This window comes from Lepidochelys kempii, chromosome 2, assembly GCF_965140265.1.
Source record: "Lepidochelys kempii isolate rLepKem1 chromosome 2, rLepKem1.hap2, whole genome shotgun sequence".
Lineage (NCBI taxonomy): Eukaryota > Metazoa > Chordata > Testudines > Cheloniidae > Lepidochelys > Lepidochelys kempii.
Window position 1 is genome coordinate 268,342,708 of NC_133257.1, and position 23,063 is coordinate 268,365,770.

The 23,063-nt window shown below is 55.2% G+C and overlaps 1 protein-coding gene across 1 annotated transcript in view; it reads right to left on the reverse strand.

Moving 5' to 3' along the window:
* The window catches only part of LOC140905754 (uncharacterized), a 47,184-nt gene that overhangs the window by 8,625 nt on the left and 15,496 nt on the right, over positions 1–23,063 (reverse strand). The window contains exons 3-20 of the mRNA XM_073329169.1: positions 19,833–19,952; positions 18,948–19,046; positions 18,681–18,833; positions 18,021–18,179; positions 17,061–17,219; positions 16,171–16,341; positions 14,672–14,833; positions 13,978–14,139; positions 12,209–12,379; positions 11,486–11,659; positions 11,128–11,292; positions 9,248–9,421; positions 8,129–8,296; positions 6,993–7,169; positions 6,571–6,744; positions 6,049–6,222; positions 4,898–5,053; positions 2,258–2,485 (exon numbers count right to left, since the gene is read on the reverse strand). Of these exons, the coding sequence (XP_073185270.1) occupies positions 2,258–2,485; positions 4,898–5,053; positions 6,049–6,222; positions 6,571–6,744; positions 6,993–7,169; positions 8,129–8,296; positions 9,248–9,421; positions 11,128–11,292; positions 11,486–11,659; positions 12,209–12,379; positions 13,978–14,139; positions 14,672–14,833; positions 16,171–16,341; positions 17,061–17,219; positions 18,021–18,179; positions 18,681–18,833; positions 18,948–19,046; positions 19,833–19,952 (2,946 nt within the window). The remainder of the gene's footprint in view (positions 1–2,257; positions 2,486–4,897; positions 5,054–6,048; positions 6,223–6,570; positions 6,745–6,992; positions 7,170–8,128; positions 8,297–9,247; positions 9,422–11,127; positions 11,293–11,485; positions 11,660–12,208; positions 12,380–13,977; positions 14,140–14,671; positions 14,834–16,170; positions 16,342–17,060; positions 17,220–18,020; positions 18,180–18,680; positions 18,834–18,947; positions 19,047–19,832; positions 19,953–23,063) is intronic.

Sequence of the window (23,063 nt, forward strand, 5' to 3'; positions counted from 1 at the left end):
GCCGGTTTTGTTCAATATCTTCATAAATGATCTGGAGGATGGTGTGGATTGCACCCTCAGCAAGTTTGCAGACGACACTAAACTGGGAGGAGAGGTAGATATGTTGGAGGGCAGGGATAGGATACAGAGGGACCTAGACAAATTGGAGGATTGGGCCAAAAGAAATCTGATGAGGTTCAACAAGGACAAGTGCAGAGTCCTGCACTTAGGACGGAAGAATCCCATGCACCGCTACAGACTAGGGACCGAATGGCTAGGCAGCAGTTCTGCAGAAAAGGACCTAGGGGTTACAGTGGACGAGAAGCTGGATATGAGTCAGCAGTGTGCCCTTGTTGCCAAGAAGGCCAATGGCATTTTGGGATGTATAAGTAGGGGCATTGCCAGCAGATCGAGGGACGTGATCGTTCCCCTCTATTCAACATTGGTGAGGCCTCATCTGGAGTACTGTGTCCAGTTTGGGGCCCCACACTACAAGAAGGATGTGAAAAAATTGGAAAGAGTCCGGCGGAGGGCAACAAAAATAATTAGGGGTCTGGAACACATGACTTATAAGGAGAGGCTGTGGGAACTGGGATTGTTTAGTCTGCGGAAGAGAAGAATGAGAGGGGATTTGATAGCTGCTTTCAACTACCTGAAAGGGGGTTCCAAAGAGGATGGATCTAGACTGTTCTCAGTGGTAGGAGATGACAGAACAAGGAGTAATGGTCTCAAGTTGCAGTGGGGGAGATTTAGGTTGGATATTAGGAAAAACTTTTTCACTAGGAAGGTGGTGAAACACTGGAATGGGTTACCTGGGGAGGTGGTGGAATCTCCTTCCTTAGAAGTTTTTAAGGTCAGGCTTGACAAAGCCCTGGCTGGGATGATTTAATTGGGGATTGGGCCTGCTTTGAGCAGGGGGTTGGACTAGATGACCTCCTGAGGTCCCTTCCAACCCTGATATTCTATGATTCTATGAAAGAAAAGGAAACTCTTTGTCCAGCTATCTGGAAGGAAAGGGGTATTGTCATTTAAAGGCTCTCTTCAAGGAGAAAGGGACGGACAGAAAGGACAGGAAGACTTTGGAAACAAGTGTTTTTTACTATAGTAATTAAAATTAAAATAATGCATGCGATGAAGTGGGCTGTAGCTCATGAAAGCTTATGCTCAAATAAATTTGTTAGTCTCTAAGGTGCCACAAGTACTCCTTTTCTTTTTGCGAATATAGACTAACACGGCTGCTACTCTGAAACCTAAAATTAAAATGTGTATGTTAGAGAAGGGTGGTCTTTTGAAGGATTTATTTAAAAAATGATATGTCTGAAGATCCAAGCATTTAAGGCTAAAGATGATTGTGCATCTAAAAATCTATGCAAGGATATTTTAGAGATGTGATTTTATAATCTTCACCAACTCACTAATGAAATATTTTTAAAGCAAATTTTAAATTAAGGTCCTGTAGACTAACACGTTGTGAGTAAATATTACAGCAATGCACAATTGTTTTTGTCAGTAAATTCAGAAACTGACAGTCTATACCTGGGAGTTGGCAAATGCCTGTTAAATGGCTTCATTCCCCCTTGAATGGCTCTTTAACAGTTTCAATGTTGTGCTAATAGGTCTGGCAGGCTGGAGGCTTTTTCACTTTTAACTACTAGATCCCCTCCCGAGGAAGACTCACCAGGCTGCAGCAGCCAGCTGTGGGAGCCTGCCGGAAAGGTCAGAATAGGAATAGGAAAGCTGGGGCGGGGGGTGGACACTAAGACCCAGGGGTGCCCCAAATTTTCAGGTACCCTATGCAGCTGCATATTTTGCATATGCCTAAGGATGGCCCTGCTCATGGGAACACTTTCCTCTCCCTTTGCCCCAGTAGAGAGGTACAATCAAAGCCCTTGGAGGAATGGTCGAGGGGGGGCCGTGTCTAGAATCTGCTGTGGTGGCAGATGTGGTTTTCTCCCCCCTCCACCTCAGCAGAGCAATACATCTGACATTTGTGCAGGGGGCTGGAGGAAGCAACCTCTCGCCCTGTCTGGTCCAACAAATCTAGGCGTCTCTCTGCAGAGCCTACAAGCCTTGTGCCCAGCCTGCAGACTGAGCCCTAATCCAGACACCCACACGTATGCATTCGAGCACCCGCAGAACCTTGATTTCAGGGAAGGAAACCAGCCCCCGGCAAGCCACGTGCCCTGGGCTTATTCTCAGGCTTCTCAGACCCCCTGGACCAGCCCGGCCTTGCAGTGCGGCTGCCTAAGGTGTTAAAGCCATAAACTCCATTGCTCACCTTCCCCAGACAGCTTCCTCCCCCTGCTCTCTGCTCTCCTCAGCGTCCTGTCTCCCTGCCCAGTGTGGGCAGGCGGCGAGGAAGGCGTTGGTCTGTTGGCAGTGATCTCTTTCAAACAGTTGAGCTTGGGGAGGGGCGAGCTCCCTACCGTGACTTCTGCCGCCCCAGAAATAGCCAAGGCTGCTGCCCGCTCCTGGCCAGTCTCCATGGGGCCAGCTCCCACCGCACCTGAACAACATCAAGCCTGAGCCGGGTTGTGTCCCAGCCCCACGTCCATGGCTTACGCTCTGCCCGTGCTGTTCTGCACTCGACAAGCTCCTGGAGGACGGGTCCATCCATGGCTATAGGCCAGGCTGGGCAGGGAGGGTGTCCCGAGCCTCTGTTGGCCAGAAGCTGGGAATGGGCGACAGGGGACGGATCACTTGGTGATTCCCTGTGCTGTTCATTCCCTCTGAGGCACCTGGCATTGGCCGCTGTCAGAAGACAGGATCCTGGGCTAGATGGACCCTTGGGCTGACCCAGTGTGGCTGCTCTTATGTACTGTTCCACTGTCCCGGGAGAGGCGGGAAGCATGGTCGTTGCCATGCAGAAGCACGCTCGTTATAATCTAAGTGGCGAGCGGTGCTTTCTCCTGAGAGTGCAGCGGGCAGTTACACAGAGGCGGAGTTAACCTGGCTCTGGGGGCTACACGCTGGTACCTTCCTCGCCCTGTCCTTGGGGGTTTAGATTCCCTGGTTACCCCAGAACGAATGGTACCAGCATGCAGATGACACCCCAGTCTCGGGGCTGAGGACCTGCCTCTCCTGCTGCCTTCAGTGCAAGATGCAGACGCTCAGCCCCAACTCAGGCTGGTCTGCACTAGACTTTTGTACCTTGAACTGGTACCTAAACGGGACCTTGGGTTACCCTATGACTCCTTCGGGGATCTCCCAGCACTTGTCCCCCTTCTCCGTGGCCCCATAACTCCTGTCCTGCTGGCGTGCTGGGGTGACAGGTTGTTCACAGGACTCTCCTTCCGAGAGCTCTCCGGGTCACCGACTGCCGTTCCCTCTGCTTTAAGGAAACTGAAAAGCCTCTCAAGGTCCTTTGCTCTAAAGCCGGGTCAGCCGCTCATGGTCTCTGTGACCATACCTGGCTCTCAGACCCGTGGCAGCAGCTTGGATTCTCCTGCCTGGTCCAGCTTTGGCAGACCCATTCCTATGCTCGCCGGAGACGGGAGACCAGTCGGCGAGCCCCATGGAGGGCAACAGCGGAAAGAGACGCTCCTGCCATGGAGGCCCCAAGCTGTGCGAGGAGAAGAGCCTTGCACAACGGGCTGCGAGGTAGAGGGCCACCGGGGAGGAGGTTCCCAGGGGCTGAGAGCTACTTCCCAAGCGGCAGGGTTTGTGAGCAGTGCTGATCACTGAATGCTTCCCATTCTGCGGGTGCAGCTCCGAGTGAAGCCAATGGGAACTGAGTCCTCCATGTTAGGGGCAGGTGTACTGGGAAGTCCTTCTGCGGAAAAGGACCTAGGGGTGACAGTGGACGAGAAGCTGGATATGAGTCAGCAGTGTGCCCTTGTTGCCAAGAAGGCCAATGGCATTTTGGGATGTATAAGTAGGGGCATAGCGAGCAGATCGAGGGACGTGATCGTTCCCCTCTATTCGACATTGGTGAGGCCTCATCTGGAGTACTGTGTCCAGTTTTGGGCCCCACACTTCAAGAAGGATGTGGATAAATTGGAGAGAGTCCAGCGAAGGGCAACAAAAATGATTAGGGGACTGGAACACATGAGTTATGAGGAGAGGCTGAGGGAACTGGGATTGTTTAGCCTGCAGAAGAGAAGAATGAGGGGGGATTTGATAGCTGCTTTCAACTACCTGAAAGGGGGTTCCAAAGAGGATGGCTCTAGACTGTTCTCAATGGTAGCAGATGACAGAACGAGGAATAATGGTCTCAAGTTGCAGTGGGGGAGGTTTAGATTGGATATTAGGAAAAACTTTTTCACTAGGAAGGTGGTGAAACACTGGAATGCGTTACCTAGGGAGGTGGTAGAATCTCCTTCCTTAGAGGTTTTTAAGGTCAGGCTTGACAAAGCCCTGGCTGGGATGATTTAACTGGAAATTGGTCCTGCTTTGAGCAGGGGGTTGGACTAGATGACCTTCTGGGGTCCCTTCCAACCTTGATATTCTATGATTCTATGATTCTATGAAGGGGAAGGGCAGCAGGGAGCCATTCTGAGTGTGTACTCCCAGTCTGAACTGAGCAGCCTCCTGGAGAGACACCCGGTTATTCCCCTAGAACTAAGTGAAGCGCTCCTGAGCCCTGTCTATACTATGGCTGTCCTTGTTGCTCCCAAAAGTTGGAAGTGAATCCTGCATCACGTGTGAGAGTCAGAGGCAGGACAAGTAGAGGCTGCGTGGTCCCATGATTAGGGCATTCGACTAGGACTGTGAAGACCTGGGTTCATGCCCCGGCTCAGCCACAGACTCTGTGTGACCAGTTGCTCTCCCTAACATAGGGATCCTACCCCTGCCCTGCCCACAGTGGTGCAGGAGGGTAAATGCAGTCATAGACTGGGAGGCATGGTGCTGGGGGCCAGAGAGTGAGCCAGGAACAAGCCCGGTTCAAGGGAATACAATTTAAAGTCCCACTGTTCACCTTCAGCCTGAAATCTCGAAATCCCAGCCTCTGGTCTGCTGCATCCTGCGTCTCCCGCTGTGCTGCGGGGCGACGAGCGGCTGGCGTGACTGGGTCTGGTTCCAGGCAGAGGCTTCAGACAGCTCTCTGGGCCGTGGACATGGGTGCTGACTGTAGCTACAATAAACACAGACAGAGGCAGAGTCAGACTCTTGCCAGGTGCCGTTCGTTCCAGACACCGCGGCGTTGCAGAGAGTGCCATGGGGTCGCGAGCACGAGCCTGTTCCGAGACGGGCCTCAGGGAATGGCCTCTCCGGGGCAGGGCCCCACGGATTCGCCTGGTCTCGGAAGCATGGCGAAGCGCGTATTCCTAAGAGGTGATTTGCTGCCGGCTGGTTTCAGCTCCCGTCTGTCCTGGAGGTTCCTCACCACCCCTCTAGCGACCACAGCCATGTGACCGTTGCATGGAAACCCGGACATCAAGTAACAGCCCAGGGCTGTCTTGGATCTGCCAGATGCCTGCAGTACGATCGTCCGTTCGAGCCAGGTGGTTCGCGTAGGGACCGCTGTTCTGGCCCAGCCGGACTCGTACCCGAACGACCTCCCCCTGTTCACCTCCGAGCCCCACCCGACGATGTTCAGATTGCTAACCCAGGCCACCGCCACGGCTGGGCACCTTGGACTGACTTTCCGCCTGTGATCTCCAAACCCCGCCTCAGGGCTCCGCTGCTCTACCCCGCGTGGGGCTGTCACTGGCAGGTCTGCTGGAGCGACGGAGTCTTTCACCGCTAGGCCCGTCAGACAGCGCTGCAGGCCATGGGGGGGGAGCGCTCTGCGGTGACTTCGGCAAAGTGTCCGATTCCTTCCGCCTCCAACGGAGGCTCCATCACTTCGTTCTTCCCCCAATTCACGCTTCTGCCCAGTGCCTCGGTTTACCCTGACTCTGGGGGGCAGACACAGGGAGAAGGAAAACTCCACCATCCCCCTCCATGTGTCCTATTCACTGATTGTCCCGTCCGCACTCCGGAGCGTCCCCTTCCGTACAGGACCGCGGGTGAGGCCTGGCTCTGGGGCCTCTCACACCAGACAAACAAGGGGCCTTGGCAGAAAGCAGGGCAGTAGGAAAGGGCACAGCCCCTCCTTTCACACTGTGAACCTGACCCTCCTCTTACCTGCACCATGCCAGTCCCAGTGCCCCATCTCTGGCCTCCTTTGCGCTGTGTCTCCTCGCCGGCTGCCCACCACAGCAGCTGTGGTGGGGGAGCTGGGGGTCCGGGGCCTGGGCACCGAGATCTCCTGCAGGCACTTCTCCAGGCCTCGGAGAGGGGAATTCTCGGGGCTCCGTTCTGTTTAGACAACACAGGATCAGCACAGAGCTTGGGCCACAGAGCAGCTGCTGTCAGCGGTCCCCCACGCTCACCAGGGCCTCAGCCCACGGTCCCCCCAACCACCATCGCTCCTCAGCCCACTGGTCCCCTCACCCCACAGTTCTCCCCACTCACCGTTGCTCCTCAGCCCAGGGTTACTGCCCACCATCACCCCCCAATGCCCCCAGATAACCTGCTAGTGCAGATCACCCCGTCACCAGCACAGCTGCTGTAAGAGCTGGCTGCTTTGTGTGAGGCCGGGGAGAGCTCATGGAGAGAACGGCATGGCCTGACAGTCCACGAGATGCCACGAAGCCCCTGGCTCACCTTCATTGCCCCACCTCCACGTCCCCGGCCCAGCGCCCCACGGGCCCCTCTCCCCGTCGGCACTGCTGCTGGGAGAGTAGCTAGACAGGGTGCTGGCATAGCGCGGCCGGCCTGCGGGTATTTCCTTCAAGCCGTTCATCAGTCCGTAGAGGGGGGAGCTCTCCGCACTTGCTGCTGGTTTAATAATACAAACGCCCAACGTCAGGGCCGGGTGGGACGTGTCATGGGCACCCGGGGGATTTCAGTTCCCAGTGGTCCAAAACATTTTTAGATTTAAAAAGAGTGGGATGAAGGTAAATTTAAAAGGATCAAATCTTAATCCCTGCTTCTCGCTCTTCTCCGTCCCGTTCTTTCCCAGAAGCCCACTGAGGAGTCACACGCAGTCCCACCCATTTCAGTCCTTTCTCAGCTCCTTGTCTCACCTGCCGCGCATGCTCTCCAGGGCCTCAGCACCGGTCTCCTCTGCTCCACCTCTCCCAGGGCTTTGCTGGGGCCGAAGTAACTAGTTTCACTGGAGCATCTGGGCCTGGTCACGGGTATGTCCTTCAGACAGTTCTCCAGGCCCTGGAGCGGTGGCGTGACCTCTGAGACGGCCCCTGCTTTAACGAGAGGTACGCCATCTCTGTCAGCAGGAGGCTGGGAGTTACAGCCCTGCTCCCATCCGCCTTGGACACTTGTGAAGCCAACTGGCTCTGCTCCCAGCTCCCAGCCCCTGCCAGGCACGCTGAAAAGCCAAGCCTTTCAGGCCCTCCAGCGGGAGTGCAGTGTGTGACCGTAGGGAGCCCCAAAAGGAGACCCCAGCACAGCCGGGGCCACGGCAAGGAGCCGCGGTGATGGGCTTCCCAGCGAGCCACGTCTCACTGTACCTCAGGGTCTGGGGGACATCAGGGAGTGGGAATCAGCACTGTGCAAATCTGTGGAAAAGCTGCCAGAAAAGTGTGAAAGGAACCACGTGTTGCACGCGTGCCGAGGGCCAGATCCCCAGCTCCTGTAAATCAGCACAAAGCCACAGGAGTCTGCTGATGTGAGCCAGCTAAGTATCTGGCCTGCGGGGTCCTAAGAACTAAACCGAAGGCAGCAAGAGGCAAGAAGAGCAGATCGTAAAATCTGGGAGAAAAGCAAAAAGTATTCCAGAGAAGGAGAGATCAGAGGGGTCCAAACCCTGCTCCAGAGGAGAGATCAGAGGGGTCTAAACCCTCCTTGAGCACCTGGGCGGCACTAAATAGGCAGCCGCCTGGCTGACAGGGAATTTAGGAACAGACTCATTCAAGGGTATTAGGTATTCACTGGTGGCTGACACACAGCGCTGTCGATATGCCCATAACGTATCAATTCCCCCCAAAGTCGGGCTAAGCTCCACTTCCAGTGGGTCTGGGACTATCCCATAAGGAGCTGCTTCCCCGTCTGAAAATCCTGCCCTAAAAAGGGAAATGCTTCCATGGAATTCCAGGGCTAGTAAAACAGACCGAAAAGCGACACAGACAGATGTTACCTTCAGATCCATGCCATGGTGAGTTCTGCAAAGCTGAACCAGGGACACTGTGAACTTTCTATTTACCTTCTGTTTTCACTGGCCACCCTGCTGTCTCCAGTCTGCCACGTGGATCCAGTGAGCTGCTCATAGAGGAGTGGCTGACTGGGGTACTGGATTGACTACGGCTAGGTACAGGAATGTCCTTCAGGCAGTTCTCCAGGCCTCGCAGCGGTGAATTCTCTGTACTGACGTCTGTTTAAACAACACCAAGCCTGCGTCAGTGCATGGCCTGCAGCTCTGGGATGGGTTCCCTCCATCTCTGAATGAGCCTGCGTCCAGTGCGATTCACCTCCCCTCTCATACTGCGATTGTCGAGGCAGAGGCTCTGAATGTCTCTGGCTCTGAATTCTAGGTGTTTCACAGGGACTTTGAGATAGTCAGCTGGGTTCATCCCTGGAGGAACTCCACTCAAGTCAGAGTTACACCAGGGATGAATAGGAGCCTTTGTTGTGAGGAGATCAAATCTGTCTGGATTCACTTCTATTGCTGCAGGAAGAGCAGCAAGCTGGCAGAAGCGGGTTTACCTGCAGCTAGTTCTTGGAAAAGCTTCCCCAATCCATAGAGGGGAGAATCCTCTCTAGACACCCCTGGCTTCCAGCCCACATTGTGTTTGTTTTTATGGGTTAAAAAACCACACACGCACCCCCGTTGTGTTTATAACAGGTTACACATCATCCCCACCCCTGCATAAGGCAAAGCGTGCACCCCAGAACCACACGCCACTCAGAGCCCAGGTCTGATTCTGCTCTCTTTGGCACAGGGAGAAGCCAGAAGCCAAAACAGACGTACGCGAGATCAGAATCTGCACGCCAGGAACGCAAACTCTTCCCCCTGTTATTTCTACCTGTGTGATGCACAGTGAAAGTTAGCAGCAGCTCAGGGGCCGCAGGTCTGGTGGAATTCACCCCGGAGCCCACAGGGTTGAAGTGGCGCCCAGGCCGTGTGCTGGGACCCTGCCGAGGGGTGACTTCTGCTCAGTGCGTGGAATGGAGATGGAAGTGAGCCAGGCTATCACTGCACAGGAGTATGGTTAGCACTGGAATAGGATTGCCATGGGGTGTTATTGTGGCCCCGGCTGACCCTCCCTGCCACCTGATCCTTATGGTGGTGACACTGGGTTATGGTGTAAACACTTCATCTGACCTTCTCCAAGTGATCTCCTGTTCCTGGCCCCTGGCCTCCTCTGTCCCATGTCCCTCTGCGTGGGGCTGGTCAAGGCGATGTTGGCTGGCATGTGGGGGTAGTGGTGTTTATTTACCGGGATGTCCCTCAGGCAGTTCTCCAGACCTTGGAGTGGCGAGGTCTCCGTGCTGATGTCTGTTTAAAGAAAAGATCCAAAGCCAATATCAGCTGGAGCTACATATCGCTGAGCTCTGTAAAACCCACTGGGCCTTAGACCGGCTCTCGGCCTGGGCAGACACTTGTCCCACTTCCTGCTTTCGAAGAGAAACGTACGCCCTTCCGAAGGTAGGGACTAGCTGTCGGGGCGGTGCAGAGTGGGCTGAGCGCAGGGATAACATTAACAGCCCGTGTTATACAGGAGGTCGGGCTAGATGATCTAATGGTCCCCACAGTGTCTCATTCACTCCTTTCCTGAACACATGAAGCTTGTTACCAATTCTCTGGGATGGAAAGGGACCTCAACAGTGCCAAGGGTCTGGCCCACATACTCTTGATGTGCACCAGTGTAAACGAGACCCAAAGTGACTTGACCCAGGACACAGACAGCCTGTGCCAGGAACAGAACCCAGCTCTCCTGTGTTCCACCCCAGTGCCTTACCCACCATGCCATCCTTCCTCTCCAGGACCCCAAACCAACTCAAAGCCTTAGAGAAACCAGAGCCAAGGAATGCAACAATGCTGGCATAGCCAAGCGAATCAGAGAGGGCATGCACAGAGCCGGGGGGAACCAGGTGGCTGAAAGAAGAGGAACCAGACCCCTCTGGAGCTGTAGCAAAGGAATGGAGAAGGGAAAGGAGGAGCGACCTGATCGCACAGACACCAGAGAGACCTGAAAGCTGTGCAAGACACTCAGGCAAAGACAGGAGAGACGAGGAGGTAAAACAAACCTCACAGCCGCACGGAAGGAACAGAGTGCTGATCGCAGCAAGACCAAGGAGAGAAAAGGAGGTCAAACTCTACAGTACGGTTCCCTGTATAAATAGCTTATAAAAGGGCTAATAAACGATTGACACACATGTTAATTAATTGTTACAGAGCCCAACAAATTGCTTCTGACTATGGCTTATAACTGAGCTTGGAAGGGTTAGATTTTTGTCAAAAACGTGCATTTCACCGTACACACACAGACCGACAAAAAATATTTCCATCAATAGTCATCAAAATGTATATATACTTCGTCCTGCCATGAGGGCTGGGGACTGGACTAGATGACCTCTCGAGGTCCCTTCCAGTCCCACAATTCTATGGCCAAAGTAGGGAAAATACAGCTTGCGGACGTAAAATTTAATGTAAGGATAGTTAATGGGTATATTTTGACACACAGTGTTGACAGATTGTCTTTTAATGGCTCTAAAGCTTTACATTTTTGAAGCTCACGGTCTATTGTCAGTAAGTAGTTATTGTCTGACCTCCCTAGTGACAGACACCCCCACCCAGCTCATAGTTTTGCGCAACTGTGAAACATTTAAATGGCTAAAAATAGGAAAAAAATGCTTAAAATCAATATCAATATTATCTGTCAAAAATATAAAACCCCCTGAATTCTACCACGCCTGCTTATAACCATCTGTAGCCTCTGCTGGTGATGTGCCCATCGGCACCTGTCTCCTGCTTGTCACGTCCATTCATCATTTATGAACCCTTTGGAACCATTTAGAAATGGAATCGTAACGTAAGAGTGACCGAAGAGGCTGTTTAAGTGCCGTGCTAAGGTCGGAGATGGGTAAGGCAGAGACCGCTCAGTGACAGGGGTTTGCAGGTGGGCAGCTGGGACCCTCCAGTGAGCCGGGCAGCTGTCGACAGGACCCACGGTGTGATAGCTTGTGTATTCTTGGGCTCACCCTCTCCGCACCAGCTCTGCACCATCCCCGTGGCAGGTCTCTTTGGTGACACATCTGCTCCGGCGTTGCGGGCCAGCACTCGGGAAGCCCAGGATGTACGGACAGGTGTTTCCTGCAGGCAGTTCGCCAGGTCATGGAGGGGGCTGGTCCCTGGCGTCACCTCTGCTTGAGAAACATGGAGACACACGCTCCAGCTCAGGGTCAGCAGCCAAAGGACCGACTCGCTCCTGAGCCACAGATAGCAACAGTGGACTCTGACTCATCCCACCCCTTTCTAGGGTCCAGTCCTGGTCCCATATAGTCTGTGGCAGATTCCCAGGGACTTCAATTGGGACCGCTGGTTGGAGCACTGTCCTACCTCCTGGGGACGAGTTCCAGAGCCCGTCCTCCGTTCCCCTCGGCTCCGTCTCCCGCTCGGTGCTGCTGGCTGAGGCCCTGCAGGTCGGCGGGCTGGGATGCTGGGGGGAGGGTGCGGCTGTGTCTGTCACACAACTCAGCAGGCCACGCAGGGGGGAATCCTCTGTCGCTGCTTCTGTTTTAACGATAGGAACGATGCCCAGAATAACAGCCCAGTGGCTGTGGCTGGAAGAGGCGTCCCGGCCCTTCCGCGCATGATAAACCCACCAGCCCGTTCCCCAGCTCCCAGAACTAGACGCCCTCCGATCAGACCCTGGGGATTGGGCCAGCGGCTAATTCAACTCGAAATGGACATGAACAGCAATCAACTGCACTCCGAGACCCCTCCTCTCTGCCCCTTGCACCCCCGTGGGATGGGCGGCACAGAAAGGGCTGGGGATGGAAGCAGGTTGGTCCTGGTAAAGACCCGCTGATTTCTGCATGTTCCCTAGTATAGTCCCTCCTCTGCAGAGCAGGCGGACCAATGCATGGAGCAAGGCCCCTGTGTACGCAATGCGTCTGGCACCACTGGTCCCCAAATCATAGAGATTTTAGGGACCTGAACCCCCTCCCCTGCCCACTGTCTGATTTCCGGGAGGAGCTGACCCTTCCTGCCCAGCCACAGCACGTTTGTCTCCGAGGTGTATCCAGCGGGGGCGCCCCCGCTACGCACTACGGCTCTCACCTTCGGCAGACAGGCTCCCAGCTTCTCGCCCAGGCCTCTCCCCCGGGGCTCTCTGTGTGCCGCGGCTGGAGGAGCGGCTAGCGGGTGGCTGGGAGCAACGGGGGCTGGTCACGGCGATGTCCTTCAGGCAGTTCTCCAGGCCGCGCAGCGGGGAGTCCTCCAGGGCCACCTCTGCTTTAACGGACAATGGAGAGGGCACGGCCTGCAGGTGCAGGACAGGTGGTGTCTGCCCCCAGCACAGTCACCCCGCCGTACCACTCACTGACCAGCCCCCCGGGCTCCCGCAGGGAGATCCCCCAAACGGGCAGAGTCACAGGGGGCTGTGCAGGCCCCACCAGCCTCCTGGTCTCGACCTGAGATGCACTTTGAGAGTCCTTTGCTTTATGAGCCTGTTCTGGGGAGAGAATTTGGCTTCTGAGGCTAGCAGCCAGCCGGAGTGACTAGCCAAGGCTCTGGTACACAGGCCAGTGCTGTGGGCGCTTGCTGGGAATACACGCAGAGCTGTTACAGACGGGGTTCATTCCCACTGGCAGAGCTAAACTGCGATAGACGCTTTCAACCAGTGTGTACTGGGGTGTGCGCCTCTGTGGCTTACCCTCATTTCAGATGCACTGGTGCAAGCCCTGTTTTACACCGGCGCTGCCCAGTGACACTGGTGCAATTATATCAGTGCAAACCCCCTTGCACGGGGAACGCCGAGGTCTGTGCCAGAGCGTGACTGCGGTGTGGCAACTGCTCCCCATGACGTGCCCTGGCGGCCGCCTAGTCTGCCAAGGTCTGGCTGGGTTCTCAGCAGGGAACCAGGCCTTCCCGCTCGCTGGCTGTTCCTCCGCTCCCTCGCTGCGCACCTCGTCCCCACCGCAGCCTAAGCCCGTTCCCCGGCCCTGGAGACCCGCTCGAGGAGCGATCAGCTCCTGACACTCCGCAAGCCTTTTCAGCAACGACTAGCCCGGGGGTGAGCGGCGGGTTGTTGCCTCTTAAACCCGCGGGGCCTCAGGTTTGCTGCGAACGTCTCCCCCGCAGTGTGGGAGCGAACCCCCCCCACCTTCCCAAGGACCGTGCCAGGGCCCCGGGGCCAGCCCCCTCTGCTCTGCCCCCCGGTGGGCACTGCTGGTGGGGGAGCTGCAGGCTGGCCGGGGCCGGGCGGGACGACAGGGGCCGGCCACATCTCTCCAGCAGCTCAGCAGGCCCTGGGCAGGGGAGCTCCCCACAGCTCCGTCCGTTTTAACAGCTCCTGTGAGCAAGTCAGAACTTCAGCCTCTGGGCAGCTTCTTCCCAGCGGCTCCCTTCGCTATGGGGCACGATAGAGACTCGCTGCCCCACGCCTCCGACCTCCGCAGACAGCAGCCATGTGACTCTCTGCCTCGTCCCCCTTCGGGGCCGATACCTTGGTACCGCACCTTGTTAAAGCATTTCCCCTCAGACAGGCCCCTGGAGCAGGGGCTGACCCCGTACTTGTCTATGTGGCCGGGGATTCCTTACATCAGTCATCAGCAGTGTGGCCTGAGGGACGGACTGGCTCTACTTTCTGGGTATAAATACGACGACCAGGAGGCCTGGACGGGGGCAGGCCGCTGGAAGTGATGGATGGCGGACAGGCGAGACAGACCCCAGGATCACTGAGCCATCCACCATCCGGTCATCATGGCAGAGTCTCGACAGTGGGAGGGAAGGCAGGCAGGGGCAGAGCGGCATATGGCCCGCGCCCCCTTCGGTGCCATCTCACACAAGGCACGTACACGGGATAGGGTGTGACTTCGATGGCTCACCTTCGCCAAACAGGATCCTACCGCTGGCCTCTCCTTCTGCCCTGCTAGTGGGGGAGCGGCTGGACAGCCCGGGAGGAGGGCTGGCTTTGCTCACAGGCCTGGCTGATGGGCAGCTCTCCAAGCCGGGGTCCTGTGGATCCTCCGCGGTTACTTCTGTTTCCACTGTATGCAGAACAGCAAAGTCTGGGTCAGCACTTGTGGGGCTGGTTCAGTCCATCCACAAACCTCCTAAAGCCAGCTGAGAGGGGCAGCTGTACTCTGGCAGACTGAGAACAAACTGGGCAGGGGGCCCCGGGCTTTTACCCCCACCTCTGTCACTAATTCACTTGAGCAAGACACGTCCCCGCACTTACCTCACCTGGGAGAGAGATAATGACCCTTCCCACCCCCACAAAGCCCGCCAAGACCTGCCCATGCGATTGCTTCTCTGTGCAAGCGCTCAGCATTATTGCTCCCCGGATGTGGGCACTGGATTTTTCGAGCCAGCTCCCCTACAAATATGTGCAAGACAACATGGGAACCAGGCACCAGGCACCACAGCTAGACACACTCTGAGGGCCAGTCACCCCGCTCCTGCGTCTCTCGCCAACTGCCCCGCCTGTACAGCGAGCATCACGCGAGGGGCAGCCAAGCACCGGCTGCAAAGAACTGTTCCCGATTCCAAAAGGGGAGCTATAATTTTACACACACTCACCTTCTACAGACGAGCTCCCATCCTCGCTCTCCAGCCTCCTCTGCCTTGGGTCTCCTCGCGTGCGGCCCTTGGCCGATTGGCAGGGCGAGGGGTGGGGATGATGGGGCTTGTGAACAATTATTTCCTTCAGACAGTTCAGCAGGCCTTGGAGGGGGCTATTCTCTGCCGTCGCCGCGGCGTGAATAATAAAATAAACACACGATTAACTCAACCCCTCGCCCTGCAGGAAGAAGGTTCCACCTGACTCTGAATCACCTGACCTGAGCCCTTTAAACACCAGCCTCTGAGTGCCACCCCCGGGAGAGTGGGTGGGGCTGGTCCCCCATCGCTGGGAGAGCCTCCTGCCCAGATCTAGGGCAGGGGGGGTCTCAACCTTTCTCTTGCGGAGGCCCCCTCAACTCCAGAGCCCAGCAGGAGGTGCGAGGGGGAACTCAGGGCTCCGGGCCGGAGGGGGGACCCTTAGGCATAGGCACAGTTTTGCTTCTATTTGGGGTGGGGGTCAAAGTCTGGTAGGGTTCGAGCCAGCTCCGCACTTTGGGGGCCAGAGAGGGAGTGCCACCTTCACCCACTGACTCACTCAGAGGCCACGGCGTCGGGGGGGGGGGCGGGTGTGGCTTCAGCCCCGCGCTGCTCCCAGCTTCAGCACCGAGCTTGGGTTTCAGCCACGGGGCCGTGTGGCCCCCCTGAAAGGGCTCGCGGACCCACAGGGGGCCGCAGCCCCCGATTGAGAACCGCTGATCTAGGATGCAGAGGGTCAATACTGGGAACAACCAGCGGATCGCCGGCGAAGCCCTGATCAGCCAGAGCAGAAGGCAGAGGTGGGGGCTCAGAGCCAGCAAACAGGAGCTGGTGCACATTTGTAGATAACATACGGGTGGGAGGGGTTAGTACGGTACCCCCAGGGTTGTAGGAAACGGGACTCTGGGCTGATCAGTGGTTTATGGAATTTAACCCTGAGAACCCAAGAGTTTATATTTCTAGGGGCCTTTACGGAGATTCTCCCCAGACAGCCTGACTGGTCACTGTGTTTCCTCTCTTTTGTGCCAGTGTGCCCTGGCTGAGTTGGTCCTGATCGGGGAGGAAATAAGGGCTTCTCTGGATCTATTTCATTTGGTTTAACAATCAATGGTGTTCATATGGGGTTATGCAGTCCTGTCCTCTGATCCCCAGACGTCCCTCCGGTTTCTCTCCAAATCTCTCAGAATTTCAGACCCCTCTGTCAGCTCGCAAGCCCCAGCAATGGAGTGACCAGGTCCTGAGAACATACTGAGGTTTTAGGTCAAATCCATCCCAGAGTCCTAGAGTGTTCGGCTAACAGCACACCACCCTGCTGCCAAAACTCCACCCTACACGAATCCTATAACCGTATACATTTGCAAACCACATCCTCCTTCTGAGGAGAAGGGGCCAATCCACTGACACTGAGGTCAACAGGTGTCTTTCCATGGACTCTACCAGGAGACATGTCAGGCCCTATCCTATGCCTGACTGAACCATACCTTCATAAGAACATCTCCAAAGCCCCAGCTCCAGCCTCCTGTCTTCCACACCCCCTTGTGCGCTGCTGGTAGACGACCTGCTGGTTGGGGTGCTTGGATAACTGGGCCTCTTTACAGGGCAGCCCGTCAGCCCCTGGATGGGGGAACTCTCTGTCGTGACTTCTGTTTTAACTACAGAAACAAACTCAATTTCAGTCCAAGTCCTGCAGCCGAATGGCTCGGCTCCTTCTCTCCTGAACACAGTCAACACAGCTGACTGGATCAGCGGCTTGACCGTAGACAGGCCACACGCTTCTTTCAAATGCCAAGCGTCCACCCAGAAACTAGGTTCATTTTGATTTTAGAATGCCTGAAACCAAGGGAGGGAAGATCCACAATCACACAAATAACATGGCCTCAGCGCTTCTTCCCCTTCTGAGACATCTCTCCAGTTACCAGTGCGAAGAAGGGGACGCAGCGTAGGAAGGATGGAGCATGGCCATATGAAGGTTAACACGGCAACACGGATTTTGGTTCATGCATGTACCTCTCCTCTGCGTAGCAAGAATACTGACCAATGCAGTGACACCCCTGTAGGATGGACACACAGACACGCAAATAACGAATCGCTCTTATTCAGCTGGCACCCAAATACTCTGGGCTTAACTGGGCCCCAAATTCGGGCTGTGTAGTTTTGTACCCTGGGGGCCTGTGCTATTAAGTTACACTGTGTAAATCAGGAGTCACTCCACTGAAGTTACATCAGTGTAAAACTAGTGTCAGTCAATCAGCTCCTAGCTCATTCTCTGATTATACCACACACAGCCAGAAGCAGAGTATTTGATCTCTCCGCTCTGCCTAGCAAGATAGTGTTTCTTTGTGCATTAAGGTATTAAGACATTTTAACTCACCCGTAGCACATAAGCTTTTCATCTCCACCCCCACTCTCTTGTGTTCCACGTCTCCTTGTGCGCTGGGGTTCTGCATGTTGGGGTGACGGGGTCTGTTGATGGGAATTTCCTTCAGGCAGTTCAGCAGACCTTGGAGGGGGCTGTTCTCTGGAGAAACTTCTGTGTTAATAGTCAGAAAAGAAACAGATCAGCGGGAGACGTGGAGCCATGGCAGCGTGGTGCAGTTGGTCTCTGAGCCCTGTCAAATCTACAGGAACTTACACTGACCCCCAGCACTTCTCTTTTCTCTCTTCGCACTCCTGCCAGCAAGGCTGGGCTGCACATACAGATCCATCACACCCCGGAGCAGGTCATCTCTACAAAAGTGCCTGTGGAATGAGGCATTCAGATCTGGCGCCCCAGGGCCTGAAGGGCATGGACGAATTGGAAAGGAAACCCAGGTGAGCTGAGGAAGGGGTGATTTAGGGGGAAAGACACAGCCTCAGGATGTCAAGTTTGGCTAAGCCATGAGGAAGAGACACCGGGGGCGTGACACCAGGGGATGGGAAGGTATGAACCAGCAGGAATGGGAGATGCTCAGCATGACCCAAAGGGGTGTGAGGACAGGTCACCAAATTGAACGGAGGAAAGGAAAGTTTAGGCTGGATCTCAGGAACCCATGAGATCTATCAGATTGTGGAGTCAAGTCGCAAAGGAAGGGGGAGAAGCCTTGTCGCTCTAGCCATTTAATTTCATTCAGATTTGTTCCCAACGGATGAGCTAGATGGGACCCAGCAGATCGTGTCCATCCCAAATCCGTATCATTCTAAGACCCCCCCGCCCCGACCCTTCCGCATCCCCTCACACACCCGGGACAGCTGTGTCACACTCCTACTGCACTATTCTGGGACGTGTCGGCCTGCCAAGGCAGTTTTGGTGCCTGCCATGTCACTAGCATAGTCTGACTCCTCTGTGACTCACCTTCTGCATACAGCCTCCCAAGCTGAGCCCCTTCTGTGCTGCTGGTGGACTCGCAGCTGCTCGGTGTGTCGGCATGACTGGGTCTATTGGCAGATACTTCCACCAAACAGTTCTCCAGGCCAAGGGCAGGTGGATTCTCTGGAGTTATTTCTGGTTTAACTAGACAGACAAAGCCAGCATCAGCTCAGGGCCTGTTGCTGAGGGGCGGGTTCATTTTAACCCTATAAAACCACCTGGATCTTTGACAGTGGATATTTAGACCTAGTGTTAAAGAGAAACCTCTCCACTGTCATTGGATGGGCATCTGTGAACCACTAATCGAGAGGATGGATGGTCTTGTGGGCAAAAGGCTCTGGCCTCAGGCTCAGAAGATCTGTACCTATCAACTCCTCTATGTTACTGACCCACGGATGCCTCCTCTGCTCTGCCAGCGAGGCCAGTCTTTACCATCCTTTAGTCCAGTTTTCCCTCATGCAATTTCCTGCTTTCCCCCCTGCCATCCCTGGTGCACAAAAGGATCTCAGGTAGGTATACACAAAGCCACTACGTTCTCTGCTTTCAACTTGCACCTTAAAACCAAGCTCAGGGTTCATAAATAAAACAGAACCACGGACTTTCTTCCTGCGGTTGTGCTATCCCCAGTGTACGGTACCCACTTACCATCGGCAAACGCCCTCTCAGAGCCCATCTCAGCTTCACTATCGGCAGCCTCAGCTGGCTCCACAGTGGCCTTTGAATTCCCAAAGAGAAATTCTGGGATTTCCTTCACCAGCTTCATCAGTGCGCTAAGATGCAGGCTGCCCTGACGCTCTCCTGCTTGAGACACGGAGAAAAACTTACCAGAAGCCCAGTGTGATCAGCACCTGACTTGAGGAAAGAGCAGTTCTTTCTTTCCTTCTTTTCCACCTCGGGCAGGGAATCTCTTACCTTCCTCATCTCCTGTGGGGCACCCGTCCTCTTCTGTTTGCCCTGAGTCCCAGAATCCACCCACATCTGGGTCATCCCCTGGAAAGGCCAGTTCTTCACCTAGAAAGATGTGGGTGCATGGAATAGTGGATGTCACCATGGGCACAATTTTATCTGTTTGGGGGTGGTCTCCATCCACATGGTTCCTATTACCCTTATGAAATGCCTCAGGCTGCAGAACCAGCAGCCTCCCATCACTTCACCGCAGGGAGGTCTGTTGGCTGCTGGTGTGGGATTCGCACCAGGAGACCATCTTTACTCAGTGGTGGTAGGAGAAAGCTGACCACGGAGGGTCCTGTTCTGTCCCCGGAGGAGGGGGCTGTGCTTGCAGATTCTGGGCTGACAGCTCCCAGTGTAAGTCAGCAGCTGTCTTGGGCTGTGGCATGGATCAGACTCCCCCTAACACCATGAGCTTCTCCCTCCCCCAATCTGCCATCTATGCTGGGGCTTGCAAAGGGCCAGGTTGCCTGCACCGGGGGAATTCTCCCCTGACCCCTTGGGCTGTATCACCGGCCCCTAGGCACCGCCAGAGAGGTGCATAGGGGCCAAAGTGGCAGGTGGGGGCAGAGTCAGTTCCTAGTAGCTCTATTGGACCCCATGGGGCTCCCTCTGTGGACAGTGGAAAGGGGCCCCAGGAAGGTGGGAGAGAGGAGAAGACAGACACCCTGGGTCTAGACGATATCTTCTGGGGGGCTGGGCCTGCTGTCAGGTCTCAGCCAGCCCAGCGACGGGTGTGCAGTAGATCCCTTGACACACCAGCCAGCCAGAGGCATCTGCAGTCTACCCACTGCCAGGGCTGGCATGGCGGGCAGTGGCTTAGCGTTGGTTACTGAAGGGCTCACTCACCCTCTGAGCTGCCGCCTTTGCTGGCGAGCTCTCGCTCTCCGGAGATGCTGCGGATCTGGCTGCCAGCAGCCTCCCGCTCCGCAGTCAGGGCCAGAAGAGCCAGCGTGGGAACTGGCTGACCTGGTCAGGGAAAACAAGACTCAGCACAATGACTCTCGCTCTGGCGAGCTACCCCAGGCCAGCCAGAGGCCGGGCGACCAGTAGCCAGTCCGAGCAGGGCCAGGAGCCACCCAGGAGCTCAAAGCCACCCCAGCTGGGGACCGGGGCTGTCCCGGGGGCAGAGAAACAATGAAGCTGCTGAGTAGGACGGGGCCAATGCTTCTTTGCACCTCGCCGGCCATCCATGGAACTCATAGCGACTTCCGCCTAGTCTCCCCAGTTCTTGTCTGTCCACCACGGCCAGCAGAGTCATTCAGCTCGGGCCAGAATCCAGCCCGGTCTGGGCGCTGTCCGGGAACCTGGCTACAGCTCAGCTGAGCCCCGGACAGGGCCGTTAACACATGACCTGGGTGGGAGCTGACAAACAGGGCGACCTGCACGCCAGGCAGGATGGTGCAAAGCAGGGGCAGGAGATGGTGCAAACCTCGGTGTGTACTGCTGCCCGGGGTGGGGACATGTTTCATAGGATCACAGAACCACAGGATTCGAAGGAACCACGAGGCTCATCCCGTCTAACCCCTGCCAAGATGCAGGATTTGTTGTGTCTAAACCATCCCAGAGGGACGGCTCTCCAGCCTCCTCTTGAAAACCTCCAGGGAAGGAGCTTCCACAACCTCCCCAGGTGTCTGTTCCTTTGTCCTACCGTTCTTACACTGAGGCAGTTCTTCCTGAGATTTCATCTGTCTGCTCTGCTGTAGGTTGACCCCATGGCCTCTTGTCCTGCCCTCTGTGGCCAGAGAGAACAACTTTTCTCCATCTTTTTTATGGTAGAGTTTCAAGTATCTGAAGACCACTATCATGTCCCCCCTTAATCTCCTCTTTTCCAAACTAAAGATACCCAGTCCCTTCAGCCTTTGCCCATATGGCTTGTGTTCCCTCCCTCTGATCGTCTTTGTTGCTCGCCTCTGGATCCTTTCCAGTTTCACTCTGACTTATCTATGTTCTACATCCTGCCACTTCAAATGTCAGAATCCCCCCGGCCAGGGAAGAGACAGCCCCCCCAGAGATGGAGATGGTTCGGTGCAGAGGGTGGCGGGAAGTGGGGTGAGACGGCTCTTTCCCGCAGTCAGAGACTTTGTATTTGCTCAATGGCTCATTTGCCTTAGCTGAAATTAAAACCTCCCAATGGAAGTCAGAGCCAGAGGGGTTCCCCGTGAAACTCGTGAGCGCACCACAACTTCCCGGTTCGGGATTTAGTTACAGGGTCACAGTACAGGCTTGGTTTGGTGTAACGTTCGTTAGTGTCTTCAGCAAACCTGAGGCAACTCATGGGTTTGTTTCGCAATAGGTTTGGGCTGAGCTTTGCTTTGAAACGCCAGCCCAGCTCAGGACAGAGGAGGGACCTCCACATGGATCAGAGAGGAAATGAAGGAACTGGATTCTCCTCTCATTCTGGCTTCCAAGGGTTCCCACCATGTGAGCGGGAGGAGAGTCGTCCCCAACCTTCCCATGAGCCACTGCCAATGGAAGCTGCCTGTGGTTTGCGTGGCGAGGCCTTGTGGACACTGGCATTTTTCTTCACGTTCCCCACCCCTGGTACCACCTGTGCAGCTCCACCAGCGGGAGCGAGGTGCAGACCAGCTGCCAGAGTATTCACCACGGTGCTGTCTAGACAGGGTCAGATAACACAGCGGTCAAAGCATCAGTGTCCAGTTTACATTAGTGCTCCCTTGCGGCTACCACCGGTGGAAACGAAGGGATGCTAGTGCCAGGGGAGGATTTGGAGATGAATGCTCGTGTAGTGTGTGTGTGTGTGTGTGTGTGTACATGTGTGTAACTCTCAGCCACACCCATCAGGTCTTACACCAGCTGCAGCTGAAACATAGTTCCAGCTCTGTGCGTTTCGCTCAGCCAGTGTGAACGAGGCAAAACCGTGCCGGAATCAGACTTCTAAAGAAAAGTGTCCAGCGGTTCCGTCTATACCAGTGGTTCTCAACCAGGGGGACGCGTACCCCTGGGGGTACGTGGCGGTCTTCCGGGGGTGCATCAGCTCAGCTAGAGATTTGTCTAGTTTTACAACAGGCTACAGAAAAAGCACCAGCAAAGTCAGGTCAAACTGAAATTTCCTGCAGACAGTGACTGGTTTATATTGCTCTGGATGCTAGACACTGAAATGTCAGTACGCTGTTTATATTGCAATGGATTTATTTGATAATCGTATGGTGACAATGAGAACGTCAGCAACGTTTCCGTAAGAGCATGGCTGTGACACTTCTGTATTTTTATGTCTGATTTTGTGAGCAAGTGGTTTTTAAGTGAGGTGAAATGCGGGGTACGCCAGACAAATCAGACTCCTGCAAGGAGTACAGTCGTCTGGAAAGGTTGAGAGCCACTGCCCTACCCTATAGAACCAAACCCCACCCCAGCTATGGCCAAAGTATGTTATAACATAGCTCATTCCTGCCCGGGAATGGGCAGAAAAGAAACCGGGGAGGAATGCGTTAGAGAACCAGGGGGTAGCCACAAGGGTTAATACAGATTCCTTTGACATGCTTACGTGTGACCCAGACAAGTCACTTCGTCGCTCCGGGCACGTCTACACAGCAGCTGGGAGGGGTAACTCCCCCCTCAGCGCGATGTACGCACACCAGCTGGGCTAGTATGCTAAAAATAGCCCCGTGGCTGCAGCAGCCTGGGTGGTGGCTTTGGCTAGCTGCTCTGCCTGACAGCCTGGGCACATACCCGGCCATGGCCGCACTGCTAGTTCGAGCCGAGCCAGCGGCGTCTGTCTATTCGAGCTGGGACACAAGCCCTGAGCTGCGGTGTAGCCTTGAGCCTCATCTGTACAATGGAAATAATAACACAGGGGTGCTGCGAAAGTTAACGAGTTAAAGAACGTGAGGTGCTCCTTTACTGCAGCGGTGGGGGGCCTTCTTGTATCACAGATAGAGCCTGTATCTCCCACACAAGCAAGAACGAACACTCCTGTAACTAAGGTGGTTAAACACGGCTAGTGTTGTGGTGAATGATGCTTGGGAATCGTTTAAGAATACCTTACTAGACGCCCCAAAAGCCTCAATCCCACAACCGAGGAAGAAGGTTGTGCTGGTTAAAAACCAAATCTAATTTAGA